Source organism: Chlorocebus sabaeus, chromosome 9, assembly GCF_047675955.1.
Source record: "Chlorocebus sabaeus isolate Y175 chromosome 9, mChlSab1.0.hap1, whole genome shotgun sequence".
In the NCBI taxonomy this organism is placed as follows: domain Eukaryota; kingdom Metazoa; phylum Chordata; class Mammalia; order Primates; family Cercopithecidae; genus Chlorocebus; species Chlorocebus sabaeus.
The window spans coordinates 61,225,907-61,251,523 of NC_132912.1; the positions used below are offsets into that span (position 1 = coordinate 61,225,907).

General features: G+C 57.0%; 1 protein-coding gene across 10 annotated transcripts in view; it reads right to left on the minus strand.

Moving 5' to 3' along the window:
- Nucleotides 1-2,953: 2,953 nt before the first annotated feature.
- Nucleotides 2,954-25,617, minus strand: part of ZMIZ1 (zinc finger MIZ-type containing 1) — a 263,905-nt gene continuing 241,241 nt past the window's right edge. For 8 of the 10 annotated variants that reach the window (XM_073019022.1, XM_007962831.3, XM_007962828.3 and 5 more), the window contains 16 exons: nucleotides 24,904-25,121; nucleotides 23,735-23,933; nucleotides 22,468-22,758; nucleotides 19,978-20,160; nucleotides 18,931-19,008; nucleotides 18,043-18,217; nucleotides 17,429-17,570; nucleotides 15,684-15,894; nucleotides 14,407-14,512; nucleotides 12,659-12,819; nucleotides 11,556-11,623; nucleotides 11,186-11,254; nucleotides 10,443-10,687; nucleotides 9,190-9,356; nucleotides 5,614-5,874; nucleotides 2,954-4,165 (listed from right to left, as the gene is read on the minus strand). In XM_073019022.1, coding sequence (XP_072875123.1) covers nucleotides 4,058-4,165; nucleotides 5,614-5,874; nucleotides 9,190-9,356; nucleotides 10,443-10,687; nucleotides 11,186-11,254; nucleotides 11,556-11,623; nucleotides 12,659-12,819; nucleotides 14,407-14,512; nucleotides 15,684-15,894; nucleotides 17,429-17,570; nucleotides 18,043-18,217; nucleotides 18,931-19,008; nucleotides 19,978-20,160; nucleotides 22,468-22,758; nucleotides 23,735-23,933; nucleotides 24,904-25,121 — 2,682 coding nt within the window. In that variant the 3' untranslated portion in view covers nucleotides 2,954-4,057. The remainder of the gene's footprint in view (nucleotides 4,166-5,613; nucleotides 5,875-9,189; nucleotides 9,357-10,442; nucleotides 10,688-11,185; nucleotides 11,255-11,555; nucleotides 11,624-12,658; nucleotides 12,820-14,406; nucleotides 14,513-15,683; nucleotides 15,895-17,428; nucleotides 17,571-18,042; nucleotides 18,218-18,930; nucleotides 19,009-19,977; nucleotides 20,161-22,467; nucleotides 22,759-23,734; nucleotides 23,934-24,903; nucleotides 25,122-25,617) is intronic. The other 2 variants (XM_007962830.3, XM_038008999.2) reach the window with 2 other exon arrangements.

The window sequence follows — 25,617 nt, forward strand, 5'->3', positions numbered from 1 at the left end:
ACAGCACCCTCTGTGGCTTAATATGACTATACTTAAAACCAGCATAATCCGCAAGGGAGAATCAGAGATGGGACACTGTTGGACACTCTGAGTCACATGTCACAGGAGCCCTTAGCACCCTGCAGCCACCTGGCCCCGTTCAGCCACCCCAACTTCCCCAACCATCCAGCCACACACTGCACCTGCCCCACCAGGGGCTGGTTCCAGGGACCCCCCATGGACAGGGGTTCTTCCAACTCAACATCCAAACCACCTTTCTTTTTTGTGTGTGCAGAGGGTAAGAGGGCTGGGAGTGTGGTTTAAAACAAAAGCAAAAACACCCAAACCACTCCTTAACATCCACAAAATAGCTAATTCGCAAACCTTCATTTTTGTCAATTTATTTAGAAAAAAATTAACATGGGCAAATGAGATACCTCAGTGTTACAACAGAGTATAGAAATGTCTAGCAATAGTCAAATAATTTGATCTTTAAATACAAAATAACCACATGAACACCTAATATACAGGTTTCATCTGAATACATATTTATTAGATAAATATTAGAGGTTGTCACATCATCTAACTACATACAGCTTTGCAAGACTAGAAATCACAATTAGTTTTTTGACCAGTTTAAAGTATGAAATGATTGCATTGTACATACGATGTACAAAGACGATGATGGTTTCTGTGGGAGTTACTTCAGGCTGCACTGGTGGGTGTGTTTATGTGTGTACGTGTGAATCACCTGTGATCATGATATCAAAAATTATACAAAGTATGAATTTGGTTACAATTTTCTTCTGAAATCCCCGTTTCTTTTCATTATTTCCATAGCACCCTAAAAATACACAGGTGGCAGGACTAGTACACTGAAGCTAAATAGTACATGTAGGTAAAATAAAAACAGAACAAAAATCCCTTTCCACGCAGGGTCAGAGTATATTACATGAGCGAGAGAGACAGACGTGGAGAACTCACAAATGCTATAACCAACAGGATCTAGTTTTTCCACGTGATGGAGTTCCAAGCTTTTTTTTTTGTTGTTTTGTTTTGTTTCGCAAAATAAAAACAATACACATTCCAAGAGAAATGAATGCATCTGTTGACACGTCTCTATTTCTCATTTACATATGTACACACGTCCCTTGAGTCGCTGCTGCTGACACGGCCCTGTGTGGACGGGTCAGGCCCGAGGCCCGTCGGGAGCAGACCTGTAGCTCTCTGGGGGGTCAGGGCTTCCATTAGGGAGAAAGTATTAGCAGTTTCTTAAAAAATAAAATGGCTACAGGGAACATGATACATGGATAAAGCTTCAAACCAAGAAGATGGGGGTGATTGCCTGTACTTGGCCCTTCCCGCCTGCCTGCTGGCTCCCTGTCCATCTTGAGGAGTGGGTGGCAGAAACATGCCTGTGGGCCGGCCGGGTGGATGCTTGGCATGGAAAAGTGGCTTGCAGAGGCCTCGTTTTTGCTGAGGTTACTTATGGCTCCAAGTAGTCGTCCGAAAGGATCAGGGAAGGATCTCTCCAGAGCTCAGGACCATCTCTGCTTATGGGCGTTGTCTACCTGCACCTGTCACAACCTGGGGCTTGCTCCCGCCCCGGGTGCCTCTGCACCCTGGCCTGGCTCCAAGAGCACTCCGGAAGAGCTTGTCTCCAGACTGCAGGCTGTAGGCACCACACACGGTTCAGAGCCGGCCGAAAGGGAAGCTCTGGGCCGAGCTTGCTGGTGGAGGCTTGCTGGAGAGGGGACCCAGGAAACCTGCCTCAGGTGCTGAGCCCAGAGATGTTTGCAGGAAGTGCCCGGGGCCTGGGCTGCAGGGAGCATCTCGACTCTCTGCACTGGAAAGCTGTGGATCCGCCTGTGAGCAGAGTGTGGACACACCCTGATTAAGAACCAGAATGAACCCCAGGCCTTTCTGGGGCAAAGTATCAAGGCAGGAAGCAAGAACTCCTAAGGAAGGCATCTGTAAGTCTGTCTGGAGCTTAATTCCCAGATGGTCTGACACAGGGCGTGGCCACTTGCCAGGCCACAGACACTGGGCAGGGGTGGCCACATGCTACCTGGCGTTGGCTTGTCCCTGCCAGCTGACTGAGGGATGGCTCTAAACGGCGAGCTGCCCGGTCTTCCAACTCCCAGCACAGCCGCCCATTCTGTTTGCCCCTTTAACTGTACAAATAGCCCTGGTTGCTTTTATTGTTTTTGTTTTAAAAAAAAGAAGACTCGGTCTTTGTCATTGAGTCCAGGTATTTTAAAAACACCAGCAAAGGCTATAACCAGGTCATGAAAATGTTGAATATTATCAAAGACGATACTAAAATATTCACAAAGATATTTACAAAAGCGATTCTTAAAATAATTGATTTGCATACTGAACAACACACTATTTGAAAAAACCTCGATAACAACGGGACAAAGGAAAAAAAGGGGCTGGGGCAATGGCAGCTTTCCTACAGAAAACCTTGTGCCGTCTGGGACAGTGACTGGAAGTCAACAGCTGGGGCCACCTTTCCGGTAAAACCCACAGAGGAGTGCTAGGGACCACCCACAGTGGACGGGAGAGCAGAAAGAGCCCCAGGCAGCAGCCAGGAAGGGTGCAAAGAATTTACAGATGGGACCCCTGAAACAAAGCGAACACAGGACAAGCTCCCCAGGAGGCCCTGGAGAGTAGTAAGCCAGATGGAGCAAAGCGGTTGAGGGAAGGCCAGAGGCTGCTTTTGCTTGAGTGAGCAGGAGTGTGGGGTGAGATTGTGATGGTGGAGGAGTGGAGGCAGGGGAGGCTGGCAGCCAAGGGCAGTGTCTGGGGCAGGCCCAGAAACACGCCCCCCTCCTCCCCCCATGCCTGCAGGTACATACTAGTGCACATGGCCATGGCCTGGGCTGCAGCCGGGGGTAGCTTGGAGCACAAGGACAGAGGGAGGGGCTGGACAGACACCATTGCCCTGGGCTCCGGTTTTTGCACCTCCCCAGCCTTTCCACACACTGCCCTTGCCATCTGATTGGACAAAGAGAACTAGGACACAGAGGGAAGTGGGCGTCCCACGGAAGTCTTGGAGAGGTGGCAGGAGAGGGACTAGGAGAAAAACATAACACACAGACAGAAATGGTTTGCTTGCTGTCCAAGCGCAACGTTCCTTTTCTCCAGGTGACTTCATAGCTTTAAATCGTTGCTGTTTAAAAAAGAGAGTGGCTTGGAGCAAAGTTAGAAGTTGCCGCTCCTGTTTGATTCTGACAGGTTATATGCCCCCGCCCCCCAACCAAGGGCACAATCACTTTGGTTGGGCGCACACCTGCTCTCTCTGTCCCCCAAGGCTGGGTCCTGTCTGAGCTTGGAGGTGGAGCCTCAGAGATGTCCTGGCCCTCTTTCCCACCAGTCCCCAAGCAGGAATGGCAGACTCCCTCTCAAACACAGAATCTTGTCCTTTTTCTCTGCTTTCTGAGAGAGTGTGTTTATGGGGTATCTTGGCTTAAAGTCAGGGGTCAAACCGATGACCAGTGGCCCCCGAGAGACGTAGTCTTTCCCAGAGGTTTGTGCTTTTCTGTGGTGGGTGGTGGTGGGCGGGCTAGTCTCACTGCCACCAACTGCCAGCGCTCCTCCAAGGCTTGGGGCCCACGATGGGGCCCGGGGGCCTTCTCAGGCTCCACAGTCACTTAAGGGAGGCTCTGGACCAGGAAGCAGGGAGGCAGGGTTACAGTCTAAAAGATGGAAGAACCTTGGGGACACTGGAAGGTCATCTGGAATCGGCACACGCGGAGGGACCGGGAAGCCACATCGGCGTGCGCCCTCTTACCGGGCTGGTTCCTCTCGGGAGGGTGGTCTTCAGGCCTGTGCTGGACATGGGCCCAAGCCCAGGGCGTGCAGGTGGGACGGGGACTCGACCCACACAGCCTTCCCGGCGCACCCTCCCTACCCCTCTGTTCTGAGAGGGCTGCAGCAGGGGAGGGTTTCCCGCCCCACAGCCTGTGGCTCTGGTGCGGGGCGGTCTGAGGGCACAGGCTCCCAGGTGGAAAAGTGTGTGGGGCAGGTGGGGTGGGAGGCAGAGTGTGGAGGGATGGCCCCGACTGGGTGGCCTTCAGTTGTTCTCAAACAGAGACAGGAGGTCATCGTTACTATTGCTCGGCAGGTCGGGGGGGTCCAGGTAAGACAGGAGCTCGTCAGGATTTGTGAGTTCGGGAAGGAGCTGGAAAAGAAGGAGTGATGAAGTTCAGATGAGGTGTGCCCGAGAGGCAGGCCCCGGGTGAGGAATGCAGGGGCGCCCTGGCCCGTCCCCCTCCACTTGCCTCTCAGGACCCTAGCCAAAAAAAAAGGGAAGAGAACAGCCTTGGGCCTGGGCCTGCCAGGCATCCCCACACACACACCAGCCACTGCACTGAGTGTGGGGCACCCCCGTGCTCATTTCAAGCCTGGGTAGTGGGACCCGCAGCCCACCAGCTGATGCCTGAGCAGGGCTGACCCTTTTCAGGCATGGACTTCAGCCCTAAGCTGGGAAGGCCCCAGTGGGTCACTTGGGCCTCCCAGCTGAAATCACATGCTTCATGTGTAAGCATAAGGAGGTGGGCTGGTGGGAAGGCGGGAAGGCGAGTGGTTCCCGCAACCCCCTACCCACCATCCCTCTCTCAAGGGCTCACCGCTCCTTGGTGAGCCTGTGGCTGGCTGGCAGCCATCCTTCCCTGTGGCCCCAGAGGGGTTGCAGACTGTCCCTACCCTCTACTGAGATATCCTTGGAGTCTGTCACATGGGAAGCCTCATGCATCTAAAGGCAGCCCCACTGGCCTGGCTGAGGGGGACACTGGGCGAGGACCTGAGATGGCTGCGCAGTGAGTGAGTCCTAGCTAGCACAGAGCCCTCTGATGCTGCTGGAGCAGAGGCTGACAGAGCAGGGCTGGGGGTGAAGAACAGGAGTGACTGACGACAGGCCTCCTCCTGGAGCCTGGCACCAGCTCTGTGGTGGGCATGGGAGGGGCCGGTGCTCGGTCCCATCCAGCCAGTCACATCCAGCAGCCCAGCCCCATCATCCAGGGTGACCCCCACCATCTTCCGGACTTCAGGGTAGGATCCCTGGCCCTCTGCTGCCCATGCTGGCCTGCCACCCCTGGCTGTGACCCAAGGTTGCCCCCTCTGCCCCCACCTTCTGTCACCCACATGGGGGTCTCTCGGAGTGAGCGATGGAGCAAGCGGAAGCAGGGCATGGACAACACGCGGACAAGAAAACTGGAGACAGACACACACCAGTGAGGCAGACAGACGGCCTCTCCCTCCAGCCCTCCCTGCCCAGGCCAGAGAGGCAGACACAGAAACCGCAAGCTCACCACTGGGGGAGGGCAGGGACCCTCCTGTGCTGCGCGAGGGACCCCGCAGGGCTTGGGTCAGAAGGTGGGTCAGGGCTGGGGTTCAGGGCTATGGCCAAAGGGACTGGGGGGACAGGAGCCAGCAGGGTGGGGCCCCTCAGTGGTAACACTTCCCCGTCATGGGGCTTCCTGGTCTGGAGCCAGGTCTGGCTGAAGCCCTCCCGCCGCCCACCCACCTCCTCCCCTCGGGGCCTTGAGCCCTCACACCCACCCCTTCTCTCGGGCAGGTCCCGGCGCCAGGCCTAGCCCCAGGCCAAGGCGAGTGGCGACCCCAACTTACATCCAGCGAAGGCTCCGGCATGTCGGATGCTCCCTGCGCTCCGGCCTGACCCTCTAAGGCTGAGGAGGGGTTAAAGGTCAGGTCGCTGTGTGGATGGCTGCTGGGAGCGGCCTGTGGCGGCTGCCGGGGAGGCTGGGAAGGAGGAGGAGGAGGAGCCCCACTGTGATGTAATGGAGGCCCTGACTGGCTGCTGGGGTGTGGTACGTGCAAACCTTGTTGTATGGAGGGGTGGGGCTGGTCAGAGCTGCCAGCGTGTGGCATCTGTGGAGGAGGAGAGAGCGGGAGAGAAGAGAGGTGAGGTGAGGAGGCACGGCGACGATGCCTGGAGAAAATGAAACCCAACACAACCAGGGAAGTCACAACCCCCGAAACGTGGCCACCCAGTATGAGGCTGAACGTTGTTTCTGGGCAGAGAAACAGAAAAATTTCTCCCCAAAAACCGCCCATCGAGGAGGCTGCAGGGGGACGGCGGGGACCTCCCAGGCCACGTGGGGCCCCAGGAGGTGGGGAGGGCTTCGACACAAGCACAGACACGGGGAGCTGGGCCTGGGCTCCCCCAGGCCCCTCCGCCTCCCCGCCCAGACAACGAACAACAGCGAGGGCAGGATGGAGAAGCAGAATGGGCATGTTCCAGGGAGCAGGAGGCGGGAGGGCGGCTGCCGCAGCATGGTGCAGACCCCAAGCTGGGCAGCAGAGAGCAGACACAGACAGACAGCATCGGGCAGGCGTGCGGCTCAGGACTGGGTCTGCACCTCCCAAGTGGGCCCTGGGCAGGGGTGATGCTGGGCACGAAGGCACCTTCTGCCAGCCCGAAGTGTGCAGCAGCTGGGGTCTTGGCACAAGCCCTGCAGCCTGGGTGGAACCTGGCTGTCAGAGGAGCAGGGCTGGGTGGGCACCTGGCCAGCCAGGGGCATCTTCACACCCTGCCAGACCCTTTTCCTAGACATCCTACTTGGTCGGCACCAGCCCTCAAAAACACAGGGTTGTGAGGGAGGCAGGCACCTCTGGCACTCCAAGGACAACGGGACTGAGCGACGGTTCACCAATGGTGGGTGTCTTGCTGAGGGTGAGGCTGGCGGTGCCTCTCTAACAGATGAACTAGAGGACTCACACCCTCCCGTGGGCATGTGCACTGAAAACTGGGCTGTCTGTGGGTGGGTGGGTGAGATGTGAACATTCCCCTGCTAGCCTGCTGCTGTCCCAAGCAGACCCTCCTTCAAAGTGAAAGGCTGGGGAATCCTGCAGACCAAGCCCTGATCCCACTGCAAGCATCCCTGACAGCCCCCAGCCCCATTTTCACTCTGCCAGTGAAGGTGGCTCACGGATGCTCCAGGTGCTCCACTGGAACAGCAGCCTGGCACATACTTCCTTGGTCTTTTCGTCCCCTCACCCTGCCCTATCCTGGGGCATATTCTCCCCGTGTGCATTTAGAATTCGCAGCCACACCATCCTCAGTCTTCGCCCAATTCCAACTTCCTCTTCCTATTTCTCCTAAAACTGCTTCCCAGGCCTTGCTACGGGCCAGTCTCTGCCCACGGTTCAGGTGGCCCCTTCTCAGGGTACAGGGCCTCAACCCAATGTGGCCTTAGGGAGCACAGTGCCCTTTCAGTCCAAGCCCCAAGAATGCGATGACCTTGCAACTGTGATGCTGGAGACCTTGGGAGACCCATTTATAAGACACATACAAGAGGCTGGAGGAATGGGCCACCACCCATGGTCAGTGAGAGGCCAGCTTGGGGCTCCCACTCCTGTAGATGCCCTCAGTGCCCACCCTGGGAGAGCAGGGAGGGCTCCACACTCCAGCTGTGCAGTCCAGCTCAAGACAGACAGTCCCTGGATCTTCAGAGGCAGCTGTGCCCCTCAGCTCCGTACCTGGCTGGAACGTCTCTGGCCTGGAGGGGCAGGTGCTGTTGGAGCACTGCTGACACACCTGTCAACCTGCCACCATGTATGGGCAGTCTGTGGGGGCAGCAGTATCTGGTTGGAGCGCTCTGGCCAGTCCCTGCCAGCATGGCAGTGCCTCCCAGCCTTGGGCTCAGCTGGGGGTGTGGCTGCCTCCACCTGGGCAGGTGTGGTAGGAGTTTACCTGTGACTGCCCTGCCCCAGCGGCCTGGCGCATCTGCACTTCCAGGTCTGCTTGCCCTCTAGTGAGAGCTGAGAAATGGAGGACAGGACCATCTAGAGAGCATCTTAAGGGGCTCCGAGGTCAACCACAGGCTCAGATCCCGCCACACAGATGCAGGCAGCGGGGCTCACAGAAGACAGGAGAAAGCTCGGTTGTCAAGGGGAAATAGACAGCATTCCCACTCCATATTCCAGTGGTAAGAACTGGAGGGCGCAGGATGTGTGTGTGTGTGTGTGGGGGGGGTATGATTTTGGTGTCCTCTGGGTGTGGGATGCCCTCAGGACCCAGGAAGGGGCACCAGGAAAGAAGCCCCCAGAAATCACAAGCCCCATGGGGTAGAGAGTAACTTTCAAAAACTTGGCCAAGACTCCACAAAGCATCTATTTCCCACTTGGACTCCTGGGGTCCTGAGGGAAAGTTGCTGCTCCCTCACCTAGAGTCCTGAGGCAATTCCATGTCAGGTGTGTGGAAGACAGTATAATCCAGAGGCTCCTTCCTGTGCAGGCCACCCAAGCCCACTGCCAGACACTGGCAGGACCCCAGGCCCTCTCCCTGGCTTTTGTGGCCCAGGACCCACAAAAAGCTCAGCGATGGCCCCTCCTCCCTAAGATGAGAGCCCAGAATGACTGAGACCTCAGACACACCACTTCAGCCTCTTGAGGCTTCAGTTTCTCCAAACCCCAACTGTTCTTCCTGCACCCATGCGCTGCCGGGAGTTTTGCTCCATTAGCACAAGGCCCGTCTGTCCTGCTTACACCTGTCACACGGCCTGTGCATAGCACAGCTCAGAAAACATTTGTTAAACTGAGTGGAACCACGTGGAACTCACTGGATGAGGACTCCAGGGGACAGGAGGGCCTCCTGCCACTGCCACTGGGGCCACAGGAAGGGAGGGCCTGTGGACAGCACAGGATAACTTACCCCACCAGGGGCATCGTCAGCCACACAGGGCATATGTCAGTAAGTGTGAAACAGAACGAGAAGTGAATGCTCTTCAGATAATGAGACTTCCTAGCATTTCTTTTGTTGGAGGTGGTAATACCCAGAATTCAGATCCTTGGGGAATAAGGGGACAAAAGTCGAGGTGGCTGGAACCGTGTTAGGTGAGTGTAAGAGTGTGCAAATGGGAGAGGGAGAGGGCTGATGGCGTGTGCTGGGTACTGGCGAGTGCATGCACGTGTGTGTGTGTATGCGTGGAGGGGTGAGTGTTTGGGGAAGAGCCTGAAGCTTCTTCCATCTCCAGAGAATCCGAAGTCCTAGGTAAAAAAGCCAAGTCCAAGGACGCTGACAGGCCACGAGCTAGCCTCAGTCAGACCCCTCCTATTCCCTTCTGAGCCCACACATCCAAATCTTCATCCTCTGCCTTGCCTGGGAGGGAACAGGGTATCCAGACCCCAGGGCATCAACCCCAAAGGCTGGGGAATGGGGTGGGGTGAGGAGGAGGTACTCACAGTTTCCTGCATGGGGTGGCTGAGGGGTTTCTCAAGGGCGGCCATGTTGTTGGGCATGTCCGGGGGATGGGAGAGTTGGGGGGGCCCGTGCATGAAGTCATTCATGGATGTCCCTCCAGGGTTCCCGTGGGGGAAGTCAAAGTTGCCATGGCCTTGGTAGTTGTTGCCTAGGAAGGGATGAGATGGGGAGGGGAGAGGGTCACCCAGAGAGAGAGTGTGGCCACCCCAGGGAACAGAGTGTGTGCAAAAATACAAGCCAAGTCCTTTTCCTCTTGCGAGGCTGCAGCTGGCCACAGCAGCCTGAGGCTTCCGGGCTGTCGGATGGAGTAGCCACGCAGCCCTGTCCCATGCTGTGGTACCCCAGGGGATGTGCTGCCCTTAGAGTTATGGAGGAGGGGGCAGAGTGGGAGAAAGGGGGAGGGCCAGGTTCCTGTGGGGAGTGGGGGACACAGCCTGAGCCAATAGCAGACCCGCTGAGCTACTCCCCAATGTGGGCACTTTTCACACCCAGCAAGACTCAGGCCCAGAGTGGGTGCAGGTTCTGCCAAGCCCACAAAGAAAGCTGCAACAGACTCAGGATGATGCGCGCAGAAGCCAGCTGTCCCGCCTCCCTGGTCACTGTGCCCTCCACCATGTGACGATGGCAAGGGTCAGAGGATCAGCAGGTTGGAAGGCTTGGCCCTTGGCACACTGGGAGTCTAGCTAGGTGGCCTAACTTCTCTGGGCCTCTCATGGGGACCTAAGATCAGGGATCCCAGCGGGAGCTGCCACCCAGTGGGGAGTACTTCCCAGGAATCAGTGGCGGTAGGGGTAAAACTTGGTCTGGGCAGCTGGGAGTATAAGGGCCAGTGTGTGACCTTGGTGGCTAAAGGCTAAGGCTCCAGGAACCTTGACTCTGTCCCAAGGAGGGCAGGAAAGTTGCAGGGAAAATGCAGATATCACAGAAAAAATATAGGAGGGCAGGGGGTAAGGCCAAGAACTCAGGTGAGTGTGTGCTGTCAGCAGACCCGGAGGAGACTGGCTGGGAAGAGGCAGCAGTCGTATCTCCCACCAGGGCAGGCTCTGAAGTCCCTGGGCTAGGCCCATGTACCCTTAAGTCTAGCAAAGTGGGGATTGTTTATTGGGGGGCATGTTACTTCTCTCTCTTCAACCACATCCCTGGCCCCTGCCACCATCAGCACAGAAATTCTGTGCCCCTGTAGGGACTTGGGGCTGCCCTCCTTCTCCCTTCTTCCCTGCCTGGCATCACCCACCTTGGCTGCTGTAGTCGTTGGAGTTGGTGCCCCCCGGGGGAGGCGGGAGGGGGTAGGGAGACGGGCCGGGGCCCAGGGCTGCGATCATCTCCATGACGTTGGGCATGATCATCTGGCTGGGACTCATGGTCTTGAACCGCTTGGAGGGGATGCCGTCAGGGTCGTCCTTGATGTGTAAGTCCGACTTGATGGGCACTGGCCGCCAGCTGCACGTGGGATCGATGGTGACCTCTTCAAACTCGGAGCTGGGGGAGGAAGGGTGGCAGAGCTGAGGCTCCGGGGTGCCTGGCTTTGGGCATAAAAGCACCTCCAGCTCGGATAGACCCTAAGGTGACCTTGTTGAGGCCCCTGCCCCAACTCTGACCACACTGTGGACAAGGCAGAAGCCTGGCAGGGATTTCTCCATATTTCTTTGACATATGGGGAGACTGAGGCTAGAAAAGCAAGTGGCTGGGCACAGGGCAGCTGGTCTCAAGGCCTCCCGCTTGGGGAGCAGCAGGTGGAGGGTCAGGGCGGGGCACTGTCAGCCTCCTGCTCTGGCTGGCTTTCATCCTTTCTGGGAAGTTAATTTGTCCCCAGATCCAGAGGCCCCTGAGGGTAAGCGACAGAGAGGTGGAGGATGTGGGTCACGGTCTGCTGGCCTGGGAGGGGAGGGCTGTGTCAGGGCTATCCACGTGCACACCTTGCTCTATTCCAGGCCTTGTCCCCTCTCACCCCCTGCCCCTCGATGGGGCCCCACTTACTGTTGGATGGCATTCAGGATTCCCCACATGTACTGATCCACCTCCAGGCCCTCCAGCAGAGCAGTTTTACTGGAAAAGGAGACGGGGAGCTTGGCCTCTGCTCCAGGACCCAAGGAGGTGGGGGCACAGCCCATCCACCTCAGTGTCAGTGGGGTCCCACCCCTGCTGCTGGTTACTACTGGAGGCACAAGAAAGGGGGACTCTGACCGCGTGATGCCAAGGGACCACCTGGAGCCCCCATAACCTAAGCCCCTCTGCCATGTGTGGGTTCTGGTTTGCATTTAGGGCAGGTGGAGGTGGGAGGTAGCCGGCCCCTCCCCTCTGTGGTTGGGGGATGGGGGAAGCCCCCAGCAGGGTGGGCATCACTCACTTGCACACGGGACACCTCCAGGTCCCTCTTTCACAATTCAGCTGCAGGTACGACTCCAGGTCAAAGCACTGCAGGCAGGCAGGCAGGCAGGCAGGCAGGCAGACAGACAGACAGACAGACAGACAGACAGACACGGGTGAGACCAGGACTGTCAGAAACTGCCTCAATGTGCCTAAAGGACCCTTGGAATAACTTCCCCACCAGAAAGATAGATAGGCTGTGGGAGAAACCCAGGGTTGGGGCTGAGTGGAGTGAAAGCAATGCCACGTTTCTACCACACAGTCCTTACGCCTCCACCCCAGCATCCCTCACACCATCTCCCATGCCCCAAATGACCCTGTGCCTACATCCTCTGAGAAGCCTTCCTGGTCCCCACCCCAGCTGACTCTCACTGTTTTTTGCCCTGTAATAGCCCCTTTCAATGAGGCCAGGGGTAGCCCCTTCAGCCCAGCCCAGGCACGGAAGACAAGTCTGATCAAGTTCATCGATTTGTATCACACAGCTAAGGTGACAGACCATCCTCTTGCCCACAGCATTCTTTTGGAGGGAGGAGAGGAAGCTCCTGTCCCACTGCACCCTCAGGACCAGCTATAGGTGACAGCCCTGGGCCTCTTCTGCATGCCCACCACACCCAGGTTCCAGAGGACAGCTCCTTGTTCTTCTTCCAGGCTGGGCTGCCCATGTTTACTCATTGCTCTGTCACTGCCTGCTCAGACTGGGACTGTCACTCACACCAGGGCCACTTCCTGAACACTGGCTTGATGCAAGGCCCTGGACAGAGGCATGAATTGGACAGTGGTGTCCCTGCTCTTGGGCCCCCAATCAGCCCTGCCATGTGTGTGGGACTTCCAACTGGCATCTGCCATCTGCCAGGGCAGGGGCTGTCCAAAACCATTTCTGTAGCCCCTTTGGCCTTAAGCACACAGAAAAGATGCTCAAAGATAAATGATGGCTGAAATTAATGAGTGGATGTCAGCTGCTGATCTCCATGACATCCTTCTGGACAGTGTTTGGACAGGCCCTGTTGCCCCTCTGCCTACCCCTCACCGTCCCAGCCAGAATCTAGGTGGCTTGCCAGAGCTGTGCTTTCTGGGGACGCTCACCTGGACATGCTTGCAATCGTGTCCTCGAGCAGGCAGCTGGATGCGCCGGAATGTGATGGGGCACTTCAGAGACACCTTGATGGCTGTCTGCTCCACCCCATCCTCCCCGTTGAGGGTCGTGTTGCCCGAGGAGGCAGCCACGCTGCTGAAATTCCGCTTGACTGTGGGGCAGGAGGCACAGACAGGTGAGGATGGCAAGGCAGTCCTGCAGAGGTGGGGGGTCTGCACATGCTCCCCACTTCCTCGTGTAGCTGGGGCACGTCCTGGTCCTCCTCCCAGCCCACACCAAACACTGAGAGGGCCCACAGTGTGTCAGTCATAGGGCTGGGTGCCCGGGCTGCTGTCTCCATGTGGTGTGTGTGCGCCCGAGGAGGTGGCTGCGGCAGTTCCTCTATCTCTGCAAAGCAGGCCCTGCCTTCGCTAGGAAGGGGGATGTCTGCAAAGCTCACGGAAAGTCGGTCTGGCACTTCTCTGTTTTACTGGGTCAGTGAAAAGCCCCCTCAGGCACTCCTGCACTTCACTCTGCACATGTGGAAATGGAAATGAACAGCTGCCTGCTGGAATCCCAGGGCTCAGGGCAGCAACGTGAAGAGTGGCCCTGTACCTCCTGCACAGGGCCTCTGAGTCCACACCCGGGGTCTCCTTTAAATGGGACTCCAAGCCAAGTCATTCCATCCCAACTTTTTTTTTTTGTGGCAGTGTCTTGCTGTGTCACCCACATTGGAGTGCAGTGGCGTGATCATGGCTCACTGCAGCCTTGACCTCCCTGGCTCAAACAATTCTCCCACCTCAGCCTTCTGAGCAGCTGGGACCACAGGCACAAGCCACCACTCTTGGCTGATTTTTTATTTTTCTGTGGAGACAGGCTCTCACTATGTGGTCAGGCTAGTCTTGAATTCCTGGACTCCCTCCTCAGCCTCCCAAAGTGCCGGAATTATAGGCATGAGCTACTGTGCCCAGTCCTCTCCTGAGTTTAAGCATGAGCTGGCCAGATGTGGTGGCTCATGTCTGTAATTCCAGCACTTTGGGAGGCTGAGGCGGGCGGATCGCGAGGTCAGGAGATCGAGACCATCCTGGCTAACATGGTGAAACCCTGTCTCTACAAAAATACAAAAAAATTAGCTGGGCGTGGTAGCGGGTGCCTGTAGTCCCAACTACTCGGGAGGCTGAGGCAGGAGAACGGCTTGAGCCCGGGAGGTGGAGCTTGCAGTGAGCCGAGATCGCGCCACTGCACTCCAGCCTGGTCAACAGAGCAAGACTCCATCTCAAAAAAAAAAAAAAAAGCATGAGCTGTTGAGGTAGAGAGGCCAATCTGGAATCCACCCTCCGTGTCTTCCACCTGATGAAGATGCCCTTTTCTGTAAATCCTCTCATCTTTTAAAGGCCTGGCCCAGGTCTTCACCTCCTCCAGGAAGCCTGCTTCCTGACATTTTGTTTTAATCTGCCTCATGTGCTGCTGTTGCAGGTATGCTTGTTCTGGCTCCCAAGCTGGACTACCAGCTTTTCCACACAGGGCAGGTCCCAGAACTCCCACCAGCACTTATGGCCCCCAGCTTGTCTGGTCATGACAACAGCCCAAGGAGGAGGGCATGAGCCTCAGGATGGGGCATGCTCAGGGACACTCCAGGCCTGGTGGCGACATGCATGGAGGCAAATGTCAGTCCCAGGTGAATGGTGACTGCTTCTTAGTCCCAAACTCAGGCGGGGCTGGGGTCTGGCCCTCACTCCTTGTCCCCACCCTGACTCACTTTTTGTGATACAGTGCTCTGCGGGCAGGAGGCGCTTCTTGAGGAGTCCTTGCAGCACAGAGCGGACGGAGGGCCGGTGCACCAGCTGCAGCACGAAGAGGTGTGACTGCGGGGAGAGAGCAGACACTCAGTTTCTGCACACTGTCATCATGCCCCGCCCTCCCTGCAGCCTCAGCAGCCCTAGACTGCTCCCAAGATCCCACAGCCGGCCTAGGAGACACTCCCCCAGCATGTGTCCTGGGACTTGTGAGCCTGAACACCACTCTGGAAAGGCCGCCTCTGCTGCAGATCGACAAGGTGGACTTTGACACTGAAATACTCCCTGGATAAGGTTATAGGACACATGACTTTAGGCCTGGGTTCCACTTCACTTCCTAACCTCCCCTACCACTGCCTTCCCATCATGTGTCCTCAGCCCTTCCAGCCAGGGTGCTCATCCCTCGCTTCGCCCTTCCAGGAAGCCTTCCAGAACGCACACCCCAAACGTCCACCCATCAGTTGCCTTACTCTGACAGTTGTGCAGCCTCACCCAGTACATCACATTCCCCAGTCGGAATGGGATGTGCTGCCCAGGTCTGTGGCCCCTGTCTCTGTGTGGGCTCTGTGCCCGTAAGCTCACAAGGGCAGGATCAGAGTGTTTCCTTCTCCATGCCCCTACAGAGAGGCCAGTGGAGCGGGGCAGGCATTTACTTCCACCAGGGCCTGAGCAAGCCCTGTGTGTTGGGCCCTGAGCTTCATGGCACATGAGGGTGGCTGACAGCTGGTCCTAGGTAACAAGTCACGGGTTGGAAGGACCCCCATACATGACTCTAAGACAAGAGGGTTGGGAAAGAAGGGAACGCGTTAACTCCAGGTTTGGGGGAGTTGGATCTGGGGAGAAAGGTGCTGACAATGACAACTGCTGGTGAATGAGGCAAGCAGGACATGGCTTCGAGGAACACGGAACCACACCAATGAATGAAGGGCAGGGAGGAGGGGCCAGGAGGGGTGAATCGGAGGCATAGGTGGAGAACAGATGGAGGCCTAGTGTCCGGGGGAAGAGGCCACATCTGAAGCTAGGGCATAGTGGCTTTGAAGGCCCAACGGTTTGAAGGTTATTGCACAGGCCCTAGGCAGGGAGCGGGTAAGGGCACACTGTATCTTTGGTGGCTGTGGGCACAGGGGCTGGTGACCCAAGGACAAGGCTGAGGACCAGAGGGGGGCAGGGTGTCCCGCACTCCTACACTGTGCAACAGGGACTGCCCGTGCCACCGCTGTCCCTAGCCCGCCACACTCACGCAGCAGCAAGCCGTGACAGTGATCTGGATGGTGTTGCGACCCGGCTGGCACACGTGCTTCAGATGCAGGGGCTTGTGGGAGGTCTTGTTGTCGCCGCGCTCAATGGTGAGGGGCGTGGCGTTCACGCTGACCTGCACCGAGGCGGGCCAGTTGGTGTTCATCTGCCGGTCCTCATGGTGGTAGCACTTGAACTGCAGCTCCAGGTCAGACCTAGGTGGGATACGGGGGTGCTCAGGGCAGCTCTGCCAGGGGGCTGTCCATGGCCTCTGTGACCCCAAGCCAGGCCACACACCTCTGAACGCACCACAACCTCCGAGATCCTTAGGACCCCATCCCTGACCCCAACGGTTCCCCTAGCCTGAGTTCTCCTCTCCCATTCTGGATACTCCCTCTACAACCGAACTGCCTGCAAGATCCCCGCACACCAATCATTCCCGCCATACCCCACAGCTGCTCTAGCTCCCATCTCCCTGGACTGTCCTTCCTGTAGGGGTCAACTCTTGGCTCCCTAGGTCAGAGACAGAGGAGCAAAAGAACAGACACTCATTTGACAAGACCTGCTGTGAGGCCAGCCAAGCCCGTCTCCAGACCTGCTGGGAACTGTCCTCTCAGGCCATGGCCATTTCTGGTTCTGAACACTCCTCAAGGAGGCCCCCCAGGACGCAGCACTGAGGAGTGTCAGGAACCAGCAGTGACCACGTATGCGTGACAACCAAGCCGGGAGGAGGAGGTCTCCCAGGCCAGGACGCTCCCAGGTAAGAAGCGTGGGTAAGCAGGGTGCAGGCAGGCAGCACAGTGGTTTGTCCCGTGCCAGGAGCCTCTGCCCTCCTGCCTGAGTGTTGCAGCTCCTGTGTTCTGAACGCCCACACCAGCTATCTGTGGCCACCTCGCCCAGCCTGGTCAAGAAAACAGCAGGGGTGTGTGTGCACATGCCAGGCACAGACCCAGCTCTTGCCCTGGAGATGCTCGCTGGGCAATCGAGGGGGTCTGAGTCACAAGCACAGTGAGACAGTGTGAGTCTTGCCTGAGGATGAAGGACTGAAGGGTGGAGACCCCTAGGGTTGGTTCTGGCATCCTGGAGACCTGGGCCCAAGTCCCAGCTCTGCCCCTGGCTAGCTGTGAGAACTCACACAAGCCAATTCACTTCTCTGGCCTCAGCTTCCTCCTCTGTCAAAAGGGAAAGTGTTGCCCATTTCCAAGATCAAAGTAGGTCACATGTGGAAGGTGCTGAGCATGGGCCTGGCTCAGCAGGGAACCTCCGGACCTTGCGTTCCAGCACGTGCCTAAGTGTCTGAGCAGCAGCCCTGCCCAATGGTCAGCCCCTTGCAATAGGCGGGGCCTGCCTGACCCAGGCCTGGCCCCTGCGCCAGCATCATCTCTGCATTCCTGGCTCTGGTCACCTGAGTCACACTCGAATTCTTGACTGCATTCCCTCTTGTCAGCTCACGGTCTCAGATGGGATACACAGCTTCCCAGCCTAGGTCTGAGCCAGCCACCTTTTCCTCTGGGGTGAGTGACAGTTGCTCCCTGCCCTTAGGCCATGATACCTTTACTGCTCATCTCCCGGTGCCCCTGCAGACTTCCCATGACAACCGCAGGACAGGGCCCAGTCAATGATGCCGAACACGTGAAGGTGACAGAAGATGCTGCCACCACCTGCCCAGGGCCACACTCGGGCCCAAGAAAGCCATCCCGGGGATCTCCTTCATCCCGCCGGGGCTGGCGCCCCTGCCCTGACACGCACCTCCACATCAGCGTCTGGTGGACCGTGGGCCGCAGGTGGAACACATGGTTGCTGACAGCCAGGTTGTGCTCCAGGCGGAAGGGCTCCAGCACCACGCCATCCCGCACGGGGAATGTGAGCCGCAGCTCGTCATTGTGGTTGGCTGGGGCGAGGAGAGGAGGTGGGTGAGCCACAAGCCCCAGCTGCCATGGGTTCCTGGGCTGTGGGTGGGACTTGCTCACCCTGGGCTGCACGCTCAGAGGAAGGCAGGGGTGTGTAAACAGGGCCAGAGACACAGCCAGGCCAAGGGCATACCAGTGAGTCATGGCTTCTTCGATTCTACACGGCCCCACCCCAGCTACTCATCATCTCTTCTTCCACCCGCCTCCCTGCCTCCTTCCATGACTGGGTAGAGATTTTCCTCCCAGCCTCCAGGCACCCAGGCAGCAGTGAGAAGGGCTGTCTGTGGGCAGCCCACCCCTCCTTGAATGTGCCCCTGGGTACCTCACCTGCTCTCAAGTCTCTGTCCTTTCTGCATGCCCAATCCCCAGGCAGCCTGACTACTAAGCCTCCTGCTCCCAGCCCACTGGGGGGCCCAAATGGAGCTGCCCAACAGAGGGAGGTAGGGCCCTCACCTGGGGGTGGCGGCAGAGCGCTCATATTTGGCTTGATGTCAGGCGGGAAGGGTGGTTTGACGTCTTGGCTGGGGGACAGGTATGGAGGGATGCTGCTCCCAGGGGTCATGGGGGGTGTGGGGTTCCCTGGAACAGGCGAGTGGGGGTAATTTGCCACAGGAACCGGCCTAGGAGGCTGGAGAGAAAGAGAAGACACACATAGGTTATGGGATCCCGGAGACAGAAGGGGCCATGGCTATGTACATACACTGCACTCACCCCAGGGGCCCGGGGCCATGCCCCTCGGGAGGAGAGCCTCCACCACAGAAACCCTTCTCTCTCACAGATCTCTGTCCCGCTCAGAAGACAGCCTTGGGAAGGGCCTCCCCACCCTTCATCTGGGTCTCACCCCTGAGCTCCTGTGTCAGGTGCATGTGGAGACCCTTACCCATCCATGTGACAAATGGGGACACAGAGGCTCAGGGTCGGGGGTTTGCTCAGAACAACCTTGGAGGACAGGACAGCGAGAATAAAGCCCAGGCCTCCTGTCACCCGACCAGGTGGGCTTCAAACATCACGACTCAAGGCCACACCCTCTATGCCTACCCATCAGGGTCCCCAGATGGAGTCGGGGCCTGCAGAATCTGGGGCCCAGGTTCCCCAGGAGTCCCTCTCCCTCTTCTTGTTTTCAAGACCAGCCAGGCTGACACTTTACCCTGGGGCCCACCCCACCTGGAGCTGTGGATTATTAGTCCTGAGCATCTCTGTCCCCAGCACAGGGGACCAGGGAGTGCACCCCCACCCATGGGCCCCTCTGAATGTCCAGAGAGGCTGGAGCAGGAACAGTGAGAGCCTTTAGAGGCAACAACTGCCTGTGGCTTAGAATTTGTAAATTAAATCGGAACATACCCTGTTGACGTTCCCTTGGCTGTAGTTACTGTAGCTGCTTCCCGAGAACGTGTTGTTTTGTCCATTAAACTGCTCTGGCTGTTAAAACAAGATAAACAACGCTGAGTGGGGGGCAGAAAAGCCATCAGAAGTCCGCTCTGCCTCCGGACAGTAAAATCTGGGATGCTACAGGGGCCCATCCACTGCTGGGCTGTGGAGGGAGCGGGGCGGCACAGCTACACCTCGGCAACAGCATTTTGCCTCTCTCTGTCCCTAGCTATTAATTTAGCAGAAGTTACAAAAAGAGCAACACCTAATATGCTGAAGTTGGAGCAAAATGGTAAACCTGTTCAGTGGATGGCCATAATAAATTAGCATGATTTTTGGCAAATAAATGTAAAACAGTAAAGTGTCTTCTTCACTCCCAAGAACATATTTTATAATAATCCTAAGGAAAGGAAAGGCTATATGCCTAAAGATACTCATCATAGTATTATTTCTAAAGTGAAACATCAGAAGCAACCCCAATACCTAACAGAGGGAATAATAAAATACGATACGGTGATCTCAGCAGAATATTAGGCAGCCACTAAAAGTAAAAACCCCAGGGGCTCTGGCGGCAGTAAGTATCATTCTTATTATTTCATGTTAAGTAAAAGGTACAGATTCAAAGGTACAGCTGTAATAACAATTTTATAACATGTTAGTGCCCACCTGCACATAGAGAGACAAAGTTTAGAATGAAATGTTAATATATACAGGGCGTGTGCTTTTTTTTTTTTAAATAAAATATATTTCCTTTATTATTTTGTGAGTGCCATGAATAAGAAAAGGAGAGGAAAAAAACCCCATCATCCGAGACCAATGAGAATAGGAACTGAGAAAAGCCACTCTGACATTCTGGCCACCAAACTTCGCCCCAAACACATGGGGACGTTCAGAAATCACCCACGCCTTGCTGTCCTTGGGGCTAACACACACAGGGTCAGAGTGATCCCGGTGGAGTTAGGGGTCTGAGGTGGTTAGTAGGGAAGGGGCCCCGTGGGTGGTGGCGAGGCTGGGACTGACCTTGTAATACTGCCCCATGTTGACCGTCGGGGGCGGGTACTGCCCGGAGCTCGGCTGGCTGGGCATCCTCTGTCCTGGGTAGTTGGGGGAGGTGAGTGGCCTCGGGGGGTTGGGGGTTGGGTACTGGCCTGGCTGGGTGGGGAACTGGCTGTTTGGTCCATATTGCTGGTTTCCATAGTTGGGCTGTGGTGGGAGAGAAAGGAGACGGGAAACACGTTCAATGTTGCCAATGTCACATAGCCAGGTCACCTGAACACTGGGCCGGGGCCCGCCTCTTCTCATTTGCTCCTGCTGTTTCCCATCCACAAAACCAGATGATGCTTGAGCCCGTTCTCGTCCTGACATCCAGGGGCATTTTGTTCTGCCTGTCCAGCTCACAGGCCACCTTCCCTTGAGGCCGTTCTTCCTGGAGCACATGCGCCCCCTGAACTCCAGGGACACTTTCAGAGCCTCTTGCTCACACCATTATGAGGGGCCTGATTCTAACTCCCCTTTGTGTCTCTCCTGGCGCCTGGGTTAGGGCTGTGCTCCCCAATGGGTACCCCAATGTGACAGGAGAACACAGTCAATAGGATGAACTTCCAGAAAGGAACCCCCTGTGCCCCTGCACTCTGAGGATGAACCTGGGTGGCATTGTCCTCCTACTCCCCTTGGAGCAGAACACACACCTAGTGTTCAGTTCTGGACCATCGACAATCTGCCACCTGTGCAGGAGGTGGGAGAGCCAGGTTGGTGAAGGAACAAGACAACTTCTCCCAGGAGAGGCAATTTAGAGAAGAGAGAGCACTACCCTGTAGCCACCTTCCCTGTCTGGAAAATCAGGTGACCCTCAGGGCCACATGACATCCTATGAGTCAGTGGTTTCTTCTTCCCCATCTGAGTGGCTCTCTTGCCTAGAGGTCCTGCTGGTGGCTGTGCCCCAGTGCCTGACAAAATGCCCACAATGCTTACTCAACAAATGAATGATGGACTTGGGGATAAATGTCAGAGAGTGTCAGTGTGGAAGAATCTGCAACTCATGTTGTAACATGGTGGCTGCTCTGGGTGACAGTAAGGCATCGACCACAGGAGGTGCAGAAGACGTAGCTGGTGCCTACCTGCCACCTACCTGCCCACCAAGCTAGAGAAGAGAGTCCTCTGTGGGACCAGATGACCCAACCCCTGTCCTAAGGTTCCAACAATTCAAATACTGTGTGAGCAAGCCATGGCAAGGGGAAGGAAGGCCAGTCTTCCCAGACAGGATTGGGCCACACAGGCTGTGACCACCCAGTGCTGGAGCTGGGTAGCAGCAGCATTCTATGAAAAGGATGATTAATGTAGTAAAAACACGGAGAGCCTTTGGTGTGCTCTCTTTAGGCAGGCAAGAGCCATGAGCATGACACTGGTGCAGGTGCAGGGGTGACACCAATGACCAGGAATTCCGCTGAAGCCTTGTCCGAGATTGCCTGCTTTGCTGTCGGCTAACAGATGCACCCCCAGCACAGCCAGTGGGACACTGGGATTTTGGGCACAGGGTGGCTGAGAAAAGGCCTAGAAACCGCATGGGGGCTGTGTGCCAGGAGAGGTGCCAATAGCTTGAGGCTCCCCCAAACTCAGGACCCAGGAGCCAATGGTCTTTCTCTGGCCAGCATCATTTTCTGAGGGTTCACTTGTGACACCCTCTCCAGGAAGCCTGCCTTCTCTGACTCACATTGAGTTCTGTGCAGTGTGCTACGCTTCATTCCCTGGTGAGTCTCGGCTCAAAACTTTTCTTTCCTGCTAAAATCTCACTTCCCAGAGGGCAGGAGGTATGGATTTTACTTCCGTAAATCTTCCCCAGCACCTTGGCTGAGCTGGCTGTGCAGCCCAAGAGGCAGTGCCACTTCCTATACAGTGACCAAGTGTGGATGGAAACAAGAGCTAAGAAACACGCCGCCTGCCTTCCAGTCACTTCCCTGACGGGTCAGTCCTTATAGACTGCAAACAGCTGCCTGCCTCCTAGTCACTTCCCCGAAGGGTCAGTCCTTATAGACTGGAAACAGCTGCCTGCCTTCCAGCCACTTCCCCGACGGGTCAGCCCTTATAGACTGGAAGCATTTTGTCTCAGCTCTCTTTCTTGGAGAGGAGTTGGGGAAGTCTTCATGTGGGCAGGAGGAACTAAACCCAGGTCACCCAGTTAGTGGCTGAGCCAAGACAAGAGTCACTACAGTAAGAGGAACTGCTGCTTGCTGAGCGGCGGCATAGGCCAGCCCAGGGCCAAGCACTTCACGCACATCTCCTCAAGTCCCTCAAGCAGCCCTAGGAGGCAGGGTGACTTGCTTGAGGTCTGCCAGTTGGGAAACAGTAGAACCAGGTCTCAAACCCAGAAGCACCTGACCGCTAAGCCCCTGCCCCTTTGTCCGAGTGTGCTCGAGTCCAAGACAAACCCCTTCCAAGGCCATACCCACCGCCCACATCTTCAAGCCCAGGTGTCCCAGTTCCCACCTCCCGGCCTCCCACTGCTGCACTCACCTCTCCAGGGTATGGCCTCTTTATGTTCTGAATAGGAAGGGACTGGGGCCGGGGGCCCGGGTAGGTCTGCTGGGGCATCCGCTGCCCGTGCGTGCCAAAGGGGCTGATGCCGGGCGGCCGGGGCTGGTTCATGCCCATGGGAGGGCCGCTCATCCCCGAGGGCGTCATGCCAGCCGCCATGCTCGCGGGGTTCATGCTGCCCCCCATGGAGGCAGGCCCCCGTGGCCCGGGCTGGTTCATGAATTGGCTGTTATACGCCTGGGTGGGACCCATCTGGAAAGAGGAACAGACCTTCAACGGGAGAAGAAAAAAAAAAAAGAATAAAATGCCACATGCATTGAAAGTGCAGGGAGGGAAGGGTTGGGGAGGTGGAGGGGTGAGGAGGGGGCACTGTCCTGTGCGGCAGTGACTGGTGACCAACCAGGCCCCGGGGGAGCAGGATCCACCCAGGCTCACTGCTGCCCTCTGCAGCCGCACAGGAGAGATGCAGCTCTGGGGTGTTAGGGGATGCGGTGGGGTGGGGTGGGGCGGTCACTCCAATGCACAGGCAGCATTTCCAGGGAGGCAGGCAGGCAGAAAATCAGGAAAGGGTGCAGGGACAGGGAGGGGCATGGGAGGGTGGAGGTAGATGAGGGTGGAGGCAGGAGCCCGACTGAGACTGCAGCCCCTTTCCTGGAAGCCCTGGCCCTGCCCTTGGTCCTGGGCCAGTGAAGGCACACCCTCCATCCACAAAGTCAGCCTCAGCCCAGCTTCCACTTCTGCCCCCGCTGTCCTGCAGTCCCCACCTCCTCGCCTCCTGTTCTGCATTCCTATGGGGGCTCCTCCTCTCCTCATCCCCCAAACCACCCTTCAGAAGGTCAGGGAGCAGCACTGGGGCCTGCGCAGACCCATGGATAGGGTGACTAGGAGGGCACTGGTCTCAGAGGCAATCCAGGAGACAGATCGGTCACAAGACTAGTTTTAGACATTGAGCCCACTCTTTGGTGAGTAGGGGGCCCAGAGAGCAATGTGGAACCTTTTCCTCATATGCAGTAGTACACGAGCCACCAACACACAAACACCAGCACCCAGATACCCCACCACACCCAAGCACATGGACACGCCCCATTCTAAACACAGACCTCCACATGCTTCCATGGAAGCCCAAATCCACCCTAATGCAGTCAGCTCCCCCAGCACACATGGCCCCATAAACAATGACACTCCAACTCTGCTTTCCCAGGGCTGTCTGCTTGGCTGGCTGGGCGAGATTAGTGGGAACCCTTACCGGTCCATACTGGTTTATATCCTTGTTCTGTGTCTCCTGCAGGGCTGCCACAGTGGCCGTGGCTGTGGCCGTAGCTGTGGCTGCTGCTGCTGCCACTGCCGCTGCTGCAGCGGCTGCCGCGGGCTGAGTGAAGTCAGCAGGCGGCCTGGTGTGCGGAGGGATGCCCATGCCTGCGGGGGCGTTAGGACCCCCAGGGTAACTGCAGGGAGAGAAGGGTGGAAGACTTAGGTACTGCCTGCATCTGAGGGGAACCGAGAGCAAGCTGTGGGCTGGGAGGGAGAGGATGGAGCTGCACCCAGAACCTAGAGGGCCTCTTGGGATTGGCAGCCATTCATTTGTGCCACTTGGCAATGACCACACTGCTGTGCTCCTGGAGCCCTCAGGGGTGCCTGCACCCTCACTGCATGCTATCGGGCCCCAGTGAGCCCATCTTCTGAAGGACACTGAGTCTCAGAGAACCTGAGCAACTTGCCCAAGGCCCTCCAGCATTGATGGCAGAGCTGTGGCTGCGGCTGCAGGTGTTTCTGATCTCTGTGCTTAACTACCAGGTCATACTACTGTGCCAACCCCAGGTCAGAAACCCAGCCAGGGCTGGCAAGGGTTGAGGCCAAGGTGGGGGTATGAGGCAGGGCAGGGCGGAAAGAGGAGAATGGGTGCCTCTGCTCGCCTCACACCCCTCCCCAGAGCTCCAAATCCTGCGAGTCCTTGCCGCTTTCTCCTGAGCCAAGGGACTCGCAGTCTGCATAATTCTGCTTTCACCAATCAGCAAGGCAGAGCAGATTTTCCCAGACCGTTTCACTGTCTTTGGGCAACTGGACCCCATCTATACCTGCTCTTCGACTTTCCCAATCCAGATCTTCTCAATACCTTCCTATTTATTAAAGACACAATTCAGAGAAGGGTCGTTTTGAGGTTTTGAGGAATAAGAATGTCACCCTTCTATTTCCACGAGCCTGATGACTGTCAGAACACAGCCCAGCTGCTGTAGCGCCTTATCTGCAGGCCAGCCCTGCGAGCCAGGGATGACTGAGCCCCTTCAACTCACGGGACAACAGAGGATAATGTTTAGGGCAGAAAGCGTGGAGCTGGGATTTAAGTGGGACCCTCCCCGTTGAAACGAGGGAGAGGGGCGGGGTCCATGGCTTCTGCCACAGGTCAGCCCTGCTCACCTGGCCCCAAAGCCCCCACTGCCGGGGTAGTTGGGCCGGCCATACATGCTCTGCTGGATGTAGGGCTGAGCAGGGCCAGCCTTGGCTGAGAACTGCTGCTGCTGCCCCGCAAACTGCGGGGAGTTGAGGCCGGGGTTGCTGGTGGTCATGCCCGACGCCATGGGGTTGCCGCCTGGATTCATGGGGTTGTTGGCATTGGCCATAGGGTTCCCAAGGACCTGTGGGCAGAGAAAGTGGTTGTCACCTAAGGTGCTACCCCAGGTAGCGTGGAGAGGAAGGGGGATAAATGAAGAGGGGAAAGGGAGAAAGAACAAAGTGGAGGCAGGGAGGAGGAGAAAAATGGAGGGTGGATGAACTACTCCGAGTGTACTGGTGATAACAGTGGGCCTGGGCGGCAGGTGGCGCGGGGGATGAGAAGGTCAGCCTTGTGATGGAACAAGCTGAGGGCATGACCAAGCCCCACAAAGCCAGTTCAAGCGGTCCCCAGGGGCTGGGCAGCCCCGTGAAGGGAGGAGAGGCTGCTCCTGCACCAGACGCCAGTGGGGAGAGCCCTGGCCATGCAGCCTACTGCCCCACAAACGAGCCTGGATGCCAGTGTCTCGTCACACAGGGGCCCCGAGGCCCCTGGCTGCTGCTCTGTGAGGGCCAAGAGGAATCCATTCTGCTAGCTCTGGAGGGCAGCAGGAGCAGGCAACAACAGGTCAGCCCAGTGGC